The sequence below is a fragment of the Polyodon spathula genome, chromosome 3 (genome assembly GCF_017654505.1).
Source record: "Polyodon spathula isolate WHYD16114869_AA chromosome 3, ASM1765450v1, whole genome shotgun sequence".
NCBI lineage: Eukaryota > Metazoa > Chordata > Actinopteri > Acipenseriformes > Polyodontidae > Polyodon > Polyodon spathula.
In genome coordinates this window covers 29,645,176-29,660,130 of record NC_054536.1, presented here as the reverse complement: position 1 = coordinate 29,660,130, position 14,955 = coordinate 29,645,176, and the positions used below count along the sequence as shown (strand labels likewise).

Sequence of the window (14,955 nt, the reverse complement as noted above, 5' to 3'; positions counted from 1 at the left end):
GTTACTCCCCAATTTTAATTTTGATGGTTTCTGTTTGTATTGTAAGGGTTTCTTTTAAGCATAAACTGTTTGAAGTGAATGATACATTTAAAACCTCAGCATTTAAAAAAAAAAACTGCAGTACTTCTGAAACTGAAACACAGTAAAAAATGCTAAACATAAGTTGATTATGACAGGCATAACAGATTTTTTTTTGTTGTTACTATAAACGACACAACAAATATACATTTAAATAAACTGGTTTATCTATGAAAATGTATTCGCACATGTGTTGTACAGTATAAATACATGTATATAATATATTTACAGAGAAATACAATTAAAGTTTATAACATGATCTGGTTCATATTTGATTTTCTTCAACTTGGGCACTTTATTAAATATTATTAAACAGTGGCGGTATTTATATCTGCAGTCGTTTAGATCAATTGAGCAGACCCCACTGTGTTTGCCAGTCTGTCCCTAAAGAACTCATATTCATGTAAAATCACATTCCCAGTTAGCAAAGTTTGTACTGCATTTGCCTACATCTACCATATCACAGTGCTCAAAGCAGTACAGTGAATCTATTTCTAAGCAAATAGTGATCTTCACACTGTTAACTGTTTAACATGTCTAACATTTTTGAAGGAACTGCGACACAATCACAAATCACCATGTTTAAATGTTTATATTTAGACTAAAGCATTCATAGGTGATGCAGATGCAGGCAGACACACACACACACACACACACACACATATAACAATAACCAATCCCTAAATAATTTTTTGGTTTGTTAAAACATTTCTAAAACATCAATCATCCTTTGATCTTCCGGTCGATTGATTCAACTAATTCATTTGGAAAAGCCCACACTAAAACAGTGGATTGCTAGTTTTCTGCTAAAAGCCAGTCAATCTGTGCAATACATTTTATTTTCAGTAATGGATCCAGCTGTTTTGAATGAGCTTCAGATCAAAAAAACAACATGGGGGCAAACAAGGAAAAAACACCAGGCCTACACTGAAATTTGAGCCTTTTTTTTGCTTAAAAAAAAAAAAATAAAAAATAATAATTAGTATAAACATATACATAATTTATGGAATATCGCCTACCTTCATATTAAGCAAGGTGTTTTACTTTAATGGGAAGTGGTTGTACCCAAGGCGACCCTGCATACATCCTTGAGGCAATATCCATGGTGTAATTTTCAGCACTTGACTATACCAACGACTGTGTGGAATTCCCTCAACTCCTCCCTACTCTGTAGTATTCTGTGTACCCACAATCGTCTTCTCTGTCTCCTACGCCTTATGTTGATCTAATACAACAGGAGTACTTCTTAATGTTCCTCATCACTGTCCCTCATCTTGCTGGAAATAAAAGTGGGGGTGTACTAAAATGCTGATTGTCATTTTTAATTGTTTAGTTTACCCCAACTCACAGTTCACTTAAAACACAAAGACTGATCAGCTTCTACTATACTTACAGTTAAAAGGTTTGTCTCACTTTTCAACTCTGAAGTAAGATTTTTAGTAGCATATAAACAACAATTTTAACTCTAGAACGACCAGAGATATATTCATACCTAGAAGCCCTGCAGCAGTCTTTCTGATGGCTGTATTCAAAACACTGTAAATAGCATAACAAAAGGAGAAACAGTCAGATGTAATTCTTTTTTTTTTTTTATTACATATGCCACAAACACCTGAACAGTGACCACTCAATGCAAAATTGTTCCAGTTCATTCACATTCCGAGGACCTCTCTTGTGCACAGCCTTCTTCAACTCATATCAAAGATTCTCAATCAGATTTAGATAAGGACTTTGACTAGACTATTCCAGAACCTTGATTTTATTCTTATTTAACCATTCTGAAGTAGATTTTGATGTGTGCTTTGGATCGTCGTGTTGGAATGTCCAGTTGCGATTTAAATCAAGTTTTGTAGTGGAGGGTTTCACATGGTATGCTATGGAATCCATTTTACCATGTATTGGAAATAAACCTCCTGTGCCATGAGAGGAAAAAAAGCCCCACTGAGGATATTACCACCTCCACGACCTGACAGTAGGTATGGTGCTCTTTTCTTTGTACGCCTCACCAGACTTTCTCCAAACGTAATGACTATCAGCGTGACCAAATAGCTAAATTTTAGTTTCATCACTCCACAAAACCTTTGACCAAAATTCATATCCATCATTCAAATGCCGTTTTACAAAATTCAAGCGATTGTCCTTGTGACGTTTTCCTAAGAGTGGCTTTTTCCTTGGTCTGCGACCATTGAGACCTTCACCATGCAATACTCAACCTGTGATTGAAATGGAAACCCCAGTCACACTTGCAACCAATTCACTTTGAATATCTTTGGCAGTCAATCTCAGATTGTTATTAACCTTCCTCACAATTCTTCTACTTGTTCTTGGTGAAAGAACCTTCTTTCTTCCAGACCATGGGAGCATTGTGACAGTACCAACATACTTCTTGATAATAGAAACAGTAATTGAAATTGGGATACTCAAATGCTTGGAAATCTTCTTGTTCCTTCTCCAGCTTTATGACAATAAATAATTTTCAGATAGCTCTTTACTTTTCCCCATGTTTACTTATTGGTAATGACAGCAATCATCCTATGCCTAACCCTTTTATACTCTCAAAGAATGTTCATCAACAATCCAGCAATTTCTAGACTTTTTTTAGAATTAGGTTCTGCATTATTATATTGAAATTTCTATCACAGCATCAAAGGGTATAAATACTTTTGAATGAGCATTTTTGGAGTTTTGCAAAAAATAAATAAATGCTGAAATAAATAATTGTAGACATCTATTTCTTGTAACTTTTTTTCCTCACCACAAAAGCAAAACTTTTGCTGCAAAAGAGTTTTCCTAAAGTTCTTTGTTTTCGAGAAATTTATAGAAATTATAAATTTCCATTTGGGTATGTAAACATTTGACTACAATTGTATATTGTAACACAGCCTCACAGACACAAGAGTTAAAATTTTAGCGCTGTTGTGCACTTTTATTATTTACAATAATAAAACAAAACAAAACAAAAGCCTAACTCCACACAGGAGCGCTAACTATACTGTTAAGGGAACCTAAACATAAAACCGGCTAAGCCATTTACTGGTTTACTGGTTGCCAAACACAGGCTGTAAGAAAATCATGATTATTTTTTTTTTATCAAGAAGTATTAAAATTGCAGTTTCGGCGTGGTCATAAATATAAACAGTTCCACATATATATAACACACACACACATATATACATATATATTTGCTTTCAAGATGATTTTTTGTTAATTTATTCAAAAACAACAATATGAAAAAAAAAAATCCATACAAATAACCAGAACATAAGTTCTTAAGACTCTCTCTTTATCACCATTTGAAACGAAATATTTTACGCTGTGTTTCATTAAAAGTGAAGAGTTGCAGCTAACAATAATGACGCATCACATACAGTACTTGCATAACAGTAAAAGAAAGTAAAAATTTTCTTGAATTACAAATAATGTGTGCAGTTTTTCAAACTAACTTTTTTTATTCAAAGCTGTAGTGGTTAAACTGAACACTGTTATATGAGGAGGAGGCTAACTGTCAGCAGAACTTACAAAGAAGCTTGTTGGGGATCGTCGATGGATTGCAATCTTCAAGTCATTAATTAAAGAACATTAATTAAAGAACTGCACACATTGGGGGGGGGGGGGGGGGGTGTATTAAAATTGATGTGTATCTGTGCAGATATAGGATTCGATTCACAGAATCCTAAGTAGTCGGCTGAATCAGAACCCTGCTCAAAAAGTAGGTATTCGTACTGAATCCGAATCCTGGATTTGGTGCATCCCTAGTATATATAAAACCGCACGCACACACAGTGCTCCCTCATTATAAGGCTCCCTCATTATAACGCGCCTCGGATATAACACTCCTACAGCATGTCCCCCAATTCCCAATACTAGTGATTCATGCAACATTTCTACAGTACAGTACCAGTGTTGTTCAAAATATAAACATATCAGCATTCATTTTATAATTAAATAAATATTAGGCCTATTACGTGGTTATCTTTCCTAATGTATTTACTTTTTTGCTGCGAGAGGAGCTGCGGCTTCCTCCGGGAGACGAGACGCTTCAGCTTCAATTCAGCCCCGCTCTCCTTCTTACACTTGGTTTGCTTGTCTGTCGCTTCGAACTGAACTCCTGACCACCGTTTAACCAGGCTATTTAACTTTTTTTTTTTGTAGCATTGATTACATGGTGCTTTATGCATGGTTAATTCACAGAAAAGTTACATTTTTACTTCACTATATGTGCATTATAGAGAGGGAGTTTTTTTTTTTTTATTTATTTATTTTTTTTTATTCATAATCATTTTTAGTCTACACAACACAGTTGCCTCCCCGTGTCCCGCGGAGCCACCCATCCCCTCCCAAATATTCCCAATATTATAACGCAGAGGGCTTGCATAATATCGTCCCCCGAGATAGACATTACAGCAGGGGGCACTGTATCTGTGTGTGTGTGTGTGTGTGTGTATATATATATATATATATATATATCTATATATATATATATATATATATATATATATATATATATATATATATATATATATATATATAGTGAAGGTAGAGTCTCTACAGCAATACAAAAGTACAAATATCTTTACATGAGAACCTGGAAGTGTACAACCCAGATGCCTTGTCATTACAATGTGCAGAGAAACATGAATAAAAAGTGGAGACTGAGATACTGTATTTGGGCGCTCTCATTTATTTGCTAATTGCCTGAGAGAGAATTTGGAGTTCCTCAGTGATTACACTGAGGTTCATTTTGCACAGCTGGAGACAGCGAACCAGGCCCAGCCAAACCTCTCTGATCATACTCACAGTGCGTATTTAATACAAACTCCGCATAAAGATCCACTACTATTGTGTACAATAAGACACATTATTCAGACTCATTATTCTTAAAGTCCCCATGTCAAGTTCCCAACAACTTTTTACAAAATGATACTATAATGTATTTTAATGGATTAACCATTAAAAATTTTGCACTGCGGTGTGTAGTTTCTGCAAAATATCATTTTAAATGTCCCCCCGAACATTAGCAAGAAGACATTTTCCGGCTGTATGACCGTCGATCGTGTGACGTCATCAGAGGAGTGGAATCTCACTGCACATTTTATAAGTACAACAATAGATGTATTTGTGTGAACTATTTTAAAAGATTTAAAAGTCAAGTTCAGCTGTGCCTAAATGTTGTATTGCGGCAGGTGGTTCTAATATAGCCACTGATAGTATAAGCCTCTCCAAATTTTCACCAGGAGAGAAACTTTGGCATGAATGGGTTAGATAAGAAAGGAGAACTCGCTATAATTTTACAGGTCCAACTCAGCACTCGGTACTTTGTAGTGCACATTTTACAGAGGATTGTTTTGACAATCAGCCGGCTCTAATGACATCACTCGGAATTAACGTGAAACACAAACAGAAAGTTAAAAAAGGATTTAAAAGAAAAATCTCAACTCATCCTGCACATCGAGTCCGACCTGATCAACTACCATCTGACAGAAACAGTACAAGCAGTAAGCCTGTGCAACAAGAATTTTTAAAATAAACAATACCTGGCTTAAGGCTTGCCGACTTTTAAAACAAACACAAACCAATCTCAATTAACCAGACTGCGTCATGTGTTTCAATTACAAGTGCGTTGTAATATTTGAATTGCAATCTGGACAGAGAGCAAGGTGCACGTTAGAGCAATGCGATTGTCAGTAGTTGACACTTTATTTTTCTGGGCATAATTTTTAGAGTGAAAATACATGTTCATTGAATGCAAATCTGGTTAATTGAGTTTGTAAAATACATTATATTATTTTGTTGGGAACTTGATATGGGGACTTTAAGAGTCAGTAGGTTTAAAGTCAAGTAGTGTTTTGTAATTTTATTAGTAATGTTAAGGGTTTATATAAGCTCCTGGTGGAAATATTAAATACTACCACTTTCTTATAAGGATCCCCGCTTGTTTTAATAGGTCTGTTTGTTTATTTATTGATTTATTTTTGTAATAGCATTCTGGCTACTTGTGAATTTTCTCATTTGCATAATGCCCATGTTCCTGTCTGTATGCACATTATGCTGTTTGTAGTGTATGCAGACAGGCAAACATCGGGGAACCCTACATGCAATGTTGGCCCCTATCTTCTAACAGACTTTTTCTCTCCCTGTCTTCCATGAGAGGCACAGGGCAGCAAATTGTACTGGAAAATAACAGCACAACATTGACATAACAGTAAACAGCCCTGCATAGTCCCTTTATGAGCTTTCAGCCCTAATTTATGATCTCCTGCCAAGGTTTAGAGCTGTAGTCAGTGACAGTCAAACTTGCATCTGCACATGAGCAATGTTTGTTGCTCATAGCCTTTTACAGCTTTTACAATGCCATGGTTGAACTTACAGAATAAACTATTTTAATAATTTGAACGAAATCAGTCTAATTTCCTTTTATAAACATTTTCTTGAAAAGGACCTACCATTCCTTATTTTGCAACCTCTCAATGCCTCTGAGGACATTTCTGTCTTGGTTGCCCTCCGAATCAGAGCCTGAACTTTCTTCACCAGATGTTTGGTAAGGCTCGAGTCTATAGGACTTGAAAACACCTACCTCGGCCAGAATGACTAACAATAACACAAAGATCACTTTCCATGAATAAAAAGTGGGGTCAAATTTGATGATATTGGGTCTTTAACAGCTGATCGTGATCGGCTCCTAATTCACAGTACAAATCCTAAAAGCAAAGTGCATTTAATGCACTGGTCTCAATATAGTTCACAATCTGTGGGGCTGGCACAGTTGAAAGGTCACAGCAAGGACGGCAAGCACGGAGGTTTCTCCAGACAAGCTCAGTGGCAGATAAAGGTCTATTCAGAGAAAAATATAACCACTCAGAATGACAAAAAACACCATAAAACAGTAAGTAGAAATATAAAAAAAAGCAATTGAAACTACTTTTAAAAAAACTACTTAATAGTTAACTAGTTAAAATACATTGCATATTATTTAGAGTATGGATGCATTATATGTGATGATTTATTTGTTTCTAAAAACTAAACTTTGAAACATGTTGTCATGTTTGTTAAAAAAAAAAAAAAAAAAAAAAAAAAAAACCAACCCATCAGTTTAGAAATTGGCCTGTTAGCTAATGGACCACAACCACATCTGTCACTATCCACACTATAATTATCTTATATTATTCTTGCATATTTGTGCTGCTACCTTCTCCCAGGATCTTCTTATAAATGAGAAGGAAATTTCTTTGTGTTCCTGTTCTGCTAAAACTATTAACAACTCTCGCGACAACTCTTCATGCACATCCATTTCATACACAGGGTAAGAAAGTTTGGGAAAATTACAGAGAAAAATAAGTCAGTAAATAAAATGTAATTTTCTTGGACTGTTTATGGATTATATTTCCTTCTTTTAAGGTATTATTTTCTTTATGATCTTGAAAAAGAAGGCACTCCAGTGGATTGCTGCCAAAAGCATCCAATACAGGTGACTGCACGTTGTTATTATTTCTTTAAAAATCATGTTTTCCTTTATTTCAGTAAATAAATTAGTGAAAGTCTACCTACTTCAGAGATTTGCAATTTTGTTTTTCAACTTCAGAATTCACCACTACATGGCAATGTCTAGAAATTGGAAAAATGGCAGGATGCACCATTTCTCCACTGCCTTTTACCATGGCAATGGAAGTAATTATTAAGGCATCAAAATGGGTAGTGCGAGGAAAGCGCTTGGCTTCTGGAATACAACTACCACCAATTACAGTATACATGGATGACATGACAATCATGACTATAACAGTAGCCTGCACTAATCGGTTATTGGGCAAACTAATCAATATCATTGAATGGGCACAAATGCAATTCAAGCCCACTAAGTCAAGGAGCATCTCTATAACTAAAGGTAAAGTAGTGGATAAGAGGTTCTACATTAACGGTGAGGCTCTGAGAAGCCTATGAAAAGTCTTGGGAGATAGTATGATGGGGACCTAAAGGACACAGTTTGTGTGGGAGAAGTGAGACAACAAGCAGTGCAAAGGTTGAAGAGCATAGACCGGGCAAACAAACTCTGGTGCTTTCAGTTTGGTCTACTGCCAAGACTTCTGTGGCCACTCACTGTGTATAAGGTTTCCTTGACAACAGCAGAGAAATTCATACGTCAGGAAATGGTTAGGAGTTCCATGCTGCCTCAGCACAGTTTTCAGCTCTAACTGAGGAGTTTAAGTGCACCAAGGTTCGATTGGAAATTACATTGGTAGAGTCACACGATGAATGTGTCAGGGAAGCAGCACCTGTGTTGAAAACTGGAAGAAAGTGGGTGGCAAAGGAAGCTGTGGAAGATGCAAAGGCTGCCCTTCATATCAATGAGATCATGGGGCAAGTACAGCATGGTCTCAGTTCAGCTCCTCCTACATGGCACAAAGCAGCCCCAGCTTATCGGAGGAAGCTGGTAGTCAATGAGGTGTAAAAGTAGGAGGAGAGGATGAGGTGCATAAAAGGCAGTTTCCCAGGCAAAGCAGAGAGAAAGGACAACATGGGACTGTGGAACAACGTAAGATCAGCTGGCAAGATCTATGGACAATGGAACAGAGCAGGATCAGTTTTTTCATCGGGTCAACATACGATGTTCTCCCATCACCACAGAACCTTAATCTATGTGTAGGTGAGGATCCATGGTGTCCTTTGTATTTACTGCCAGGTACATCAAGACATATTTTGACAGGATGTAAGGTGGGTCTTAGCCAAGGATGGTTTACCTGGCGTCATGACCAGGTGGTGCGATGTCTGGCCTTAGCACTGGAAGACAAGTGGAGTGTGCCACCAATGCCAGCAATATATGACACATGAAGAACAACATTCCTCCTTCCAGGGGAGAAGCTCCAAGAAAAGGTATTAAAACCAAAACTCGTCTAGGACAACTGGAAGCTGCTACAGACTGGAAAATGCTGGCAGATGTTGGACAACGGCTTATTTTTCCACCTGAGATTGCCACCACTAACCTTTGACCTGATATTGCCCTGTGTTCTCGATCAGCACGCTTTGTTCACCCTGGGCTTAGCTGAGTGGGGGATGATGCTGGGATGCCAGAATCACTGACGAGCCCTCTTAAGGTGTCGTGGGCTAGTTGATGAAACACCAAGGATGGAAGGTGCCCACTTGAAGATCCCAGAGAAGTACCCTACTCAGCTCAGTCAAGACGGTTGTCATACTGATGCGCTAGGGAGGCCGCAACGTGGTTGATCCCTGGAGCCAGCATTGCAGCCATTGTGTGTGCTGATGCGCCAGGGAGGCAAAACAGGCTGATCTCTGAGCTAGCATTACACTTCATCCATCAACACCAGGTAGAAGGATATCTACATCATCAGATGGAAGGAAATGCAGATGGAACACATTAGTATAGAATAAAAGAAGCTACGTCTTAGTTGGTGCTTATCTTGGCGTGAGTCCAATATCAGCATGAAGTTTTAACACCTACTCTTCTCATGAAACTGAACTTTTCACGCCTGCATGGCGTGACGGTCACAACCTCCAGTCCCTCTCCTGTCTATCAGCGGATATTCAGGCCCCTATTACACGGTTTTAAGATGCTTTCACCCGAGTTCAGGAGTTCTAATTGCCTACTATACAGTGCTCATTAAAATCCTTAGCATATTTTTAAAAGACAAGATATATAGTGAGCAAGTAGTCTTAGTTAAGTTATCTGGCAACAAACTTCACAACCCCAGTTGTACTTCTTTCCTAAAAAAAGTTACAAGGTAAAATTGTACTTGTGAGATGTCTTGCTCATTAAAATACGTAGCATATTTTTAAAGAAGAGATGATTATCTACTCAGGGATACCAAGATATTTAGTAAGTAAAGGGTCTGAGTGATTAAAGATATGTGCTGATTAAAGGTGTAAGAGTCCTAGTGCTTTACCTGCACCCCCACCCTGAAGGCAGCGTCCATCTGTGCTTTGAGAATGTTACACTTCATGTGGTCAGGGACTGCCGAGGGAGAGGCAGGGGAATGCAGGCTCTTATCAGACAGCCGTTTTTCTTCACCCTGTGGGTGACACAGAGAGCAAGAACCATTACTACTGGGAGTTGACAAACATTAAGCAATATTATAAACCTCAGTCAATCGGGTTTCCAGTAGAGTGTGTCAATATCCCACAGGTACTGTAGATGTCCTTTAAAAGCCAACAGGACTTTAGAATCCTGAAGCTCGCTTTAAAACAGCAACATCAATTTCAAGGAGTCTAAGCAGAGATCCAGTCCAACAATCTTACCTAAACACATTTAAAATGTGTTTTATGATAGCACTAAGATGCTCTGCAGTGGTCTGTAGATAATGGACCTTGTCTTTTCATTGTGACACTTAAGTCTCTGCCAGTTATCTACCAAATAACGACCTCTGCATCAGATGTTCATTTTTAAATAATAGTCTGTCCTAATATTTGTTTTAAATTTGGACTGTAAATAAGACAGTTTTAAATACCACTGCACAAAAAAGTCCATCAACTAATCTCTTGAATATACATGTTTCCTTGGTAACTTATAGTTGGCCATTGACGTTGCAAGCTGTGTTGTAGCTGTGACATCTTTCAAGCATTAGGAGACCTAACCCTTGGCTTTAACAACATCCTTCAGATTTGTATTGATCTGGCTCATTAGTAAACTGGTGGCATTGCTACTGAGTGCTGAATACCTGCTGCATTAACCATGCCTCAGTCACTGCCGTTGTTGAAACTGAGAGAACTGCAATGTGGTTGAGAGGGATGGAAGTGTATGATATTCAGTAAGCAGTATTAAAGTGTTTTACGGTTGGTTCATGGGTAGTAAAATCGTTGGACCCCGGATTTGTATACCTAATGAGAACATTATGTAGTAAGAATGACTTGCTTACTGATACACTTCCTTAAAAGGTACAACATTCAGAAACAAATCTGTTCAATAGTTTTTAGCATATAAACCTCATTGCTATGAATAATGGTAACGTATTCCAGATTGATGACAGTGATCTCGAACTTCAAACATGCTTCAAATAATGCAAATTATCCTTTGAATGAGCGAACTGGCCCTGGGAAATAATCAAAGCTCATAATTCACACTGCCTCTTAAAAAGTCCTTGAGGCCCACATTAACCACTACTCAACTTACTGTTCATTAGGCTGACACAATACCAATCAATTCATTGTGGATATTGCTATTTAAAAGGATATGGTTCAATAACAAACTTGTTTTTTTCTGATCTGTGTCTGGCAGAACTAGCTATACAGTACCCTTCATATTTCTACCATACTTCTGGAAATGTTTGAGTTATTCTATCTACCTACCTCTCAACATATTTAGCTATCTACAAATCTATTAATCTACCTATCTAGTGTATCTATTTAAACCTTAATTCTGAGTGTAACAATTAGGTGGCTGTGGCAGGGTAGCCAAAGTGAGGAGACTAAGAGACAGAAAGTGCAGCAAATGAAATACTTTTAATTAAATAATAATTACCAAACAAAACAAAAGGGCACGATGGCCAAATAAAGACACAAAACAGTCTAAACAATTAGCAAAAACACTGCTTACACACTCTCACTCACCGCTACTAAACAGGTCCTCTCATTCTCCCAACCACTCCCTTTTACATAGGTGCTGCAGCTAATTGGGCAATTCGCACCTCATCAGCTGCAGCACCTTTCACACATTCCTCACACAAACTCATTAACTCAGATCCACTCTAAACACCACAGAAACACACGGGCAGGCTGCACCCTGTCACAGTGGCATAGAGGTTTTTACTGCTCTCACTACTGAATACGAGAAGTGAATGGCATTACCAATCACAAAATAATACTACAGATATGAAAATAATATAATATTAGCAAAGCAGTCAGCAAGCACTTTACTAATAGCATATTAGCGGCATCTCATTCCTCCCAAAGCCAACAAAATACTACCCCATTAAATAAGTACTATCTACTGTACCACCAGGTATCTTGGTACACACACACATACAGTGCCTATAGAAAGTCTACACTTGATTTTGTTGTGTCAGTGCCTCAAGAGTTTCATGCATTTAAATGAGGATTTTTTTCCACTTATCTACACACCATACGCCACACTGTTAAGGGGGAAAAAGTTTTTACTGAGAAAAAATTATATATTAAAAATACAAAACTGAAAGATCATAACTGGATAAGTCTTGTGAGTTAATACTTGGTGGAAGCACCTTTGGCAGCAATTACAGCTGTGAGTCTGTTGGGATAGGTCTCTACCAACTTTCCACACCTAGATTTGGCAATATTTGACCATTCTTCTTTACAAAACTGTTCAGGCTCTGTCAAGTTCCATGGGGAGCATTGATGGACAACAATCTTCAAATCATGCCACAAATTTTCACTTGGATTTAGGCCGGGGCTCTGACTGGACCACTCAAGGACATTTACCTTTTTGTTCCTTAGCTACTCCAATGTAGATTTGGCTGTGTGCTTTGGGTCGTTGTCATGCTGAAAGGTGAACTTCTGTCCCAGTTTCAGCTTACTTTCAGAGGGCAGCAGGTTTTCCTCAAGGACTTCTCTGTACTTTGCTCCACTAATTTTCCCTTTTATCCTGACAAGTGCCCCAGTCCCTGCCAATGAGAAACATCCCCATAACATGATGCTGCCACCACCACACTTTACAGTGGGGATGGTGTTCTTTGGGTGATGCACTGTGTTGGGTTTGTGCCAAACATAACGCTTTGCATTTAGGCCAAAAAAGTTCCATTTTAGTTTCGTCAGACCACAAAACTTTTTGCCACATGGCTACAGAATCTCTTGAGCGTTTTTTGCATACTTCAAATGGGATTCAAGGTGGGATTTCTTGGGTAATGGCTTCCTTCTTGCCACCCTACTATACAAGCCAGATTTGTGGAGTGCTTGGGATATTGTTGTCACATGCACACTTTGACCAGTCTTGGCCATAAAAGCCTGTAGCTCTTGCAAAGTTGCCATTGGCCTCTTGGTAGCCTCTCTGATCAGTCTCCTTGCTCGGTCATCCAGTTTGGAGGGCCGGCCTGATCTTGGCAGGGTCTTGGTGGTGCCATACACCTTCCCCTTCTTAATAATCGTCTTGACCGTGCTCCAAGAGATATTCAAGGTATTTGATATTTTTTTATACCCATTCCCTGATCTGTGCCTTTCAACAACTTTGTCCTGGAGTTCTTTTGAAAGCGCCTTGGTGCTCATGGTTGAGTCTTTGCTTTGAAATGCACTACCCAGCAGAGGGAACCTACAGGAACTGCTGAATTTATCCTGAAATCATGTGACTCACTACAATTTAACACAGGTGGAGGCCACTTAACTTGGTGTGTGATTTTGAAGGCGATTGGTTACACCTGAGCTAATTTAGGATTGCTATTACAAGGGGGGTGGACACTTATCCAACCAAGCTATTTCAGTTTTTATTTTTAATTAATTTTCTACAAATTTCTAGAATATTTTTTTCACTTGGAAGTTGTGGGGTAGGATGTGTAGATAAATACTATATATATATATATATATATATATATATATATATATATATATATATATATATATATATATATATATATATATATATACACATACACACACACACATATAAATCTCCTCCAAAGTAAAAACAAATGCAGGAGAACTTTCGACAGCAACTCCTGTCTCATGAATCCACAGTCAATAGAGTTATTATTAAAAAAAAAACTTTTAGTATAAATGCATATTTTAAAAGACGGTAGCAAAACGGGTCTTCATCAGAGCACAAACAGGTTTGTCAAGAGAGGGGTCTCCATTAATTATATCTTACAGGTGAGCAATGACCCACACCAATGTGAATCATCAGTCAATTACAAAGAGAATGCCAAATTATTAATTGAATCACAAACAGGATATGCAACAGGTCTTCATCAGAGCACAAAAAGGTTTTTGTTGGTCGAAACGTGTTAGTGGTTTTGCTACCGTCTTTTAAAATATGCATTTATAATAAAAGGTTTTTTTTTTTTTTTAATAATAACTCTATTGACTGTGGATTCATGAGACGGGAGTTGCTGTTGAAAGTTCTCCTGCATTAGTTTTTACTTTGGAGGAGATTTATATGTACACATATCCCAAGACGAGGCACCCCATGTTTGAAAATATTTCGGATTCTCTTGAAGCGCCGGCATCTACGTTCATTATATATTAATTCCAGGCTTTAAGGCAACAAAAGGTGAACATTTTAAAAGGGGGTGTAGACTTTCTATAGGCATTGTATATATATATATATATATATATATATATATATATATATATATATATATATATATATATATATATATATATATATATATATAGTATATTGAGCTGTTCTGAGAAAACAACAAAAGCACGGGGAAGGAATTCTACTCCTGAATGTCACCAATACCTCCTCATAGTTATTGTGCCCACAGCTTGTCCACCTGAACCTTCTTGGCACAAGGCCTCCTACGACATTAGGCAACCTGACTAAGGACCTGCACCCAAAATTTAGATTTTGCCAGGTTTAGTGAAAGAGATTGTTTTTTTGTACTGGTAGAAGTACTACTGCTTTCATAAATATTCATCTGTCATACATTTGAGAAACTGCTACTTAACACTAGAAGGACCGGAGATATACTCATACCTAGAAGCCCTGCAGCAGTCTTTCTGACGGCTGTATTCAAAACACTGTAAATAGTATAACGAAAGGAGAAATAGACGGATGTAATCTTTTTTTTTAATTGAGTACACCGAAATCATAAACATCTGAACAGACATCATGTTACAACATACGGTACATATTTATAAAACTGAAATGATAGCAATACATTTTTTACGTTTCAACAGCAATCGGTTTATTATCAGATGAGCAAAAGCAACTGAACAACGTAGATAAATAAACTTAGAAAAAAA

The 14,955-nt window shown here is 37.5% G+C and overlaps 1 protein-coding gene across 1 annotated transcript in view; it reads right to left on the bottom strand.

The window, feature by feature from the left end:
- LOC121308929 (band 4.1-like protein 4B) overlaps positions 1-14,955 on the bottom strand; it is a 146,756-nt gene that overhangs the window by 27,015 nt on the left and 104,786 nt on the right. The window contains exon 18 of the mRNA XM_041241658.1: positions 9,972-10,097. Coding sequence (XP_041097592.1) covers positions 9,972-10,097 — 126 coding nt within the window. The remainder of the gene's footprint in view (positions 1-9,971; positions 10,098-14,955) is intronic.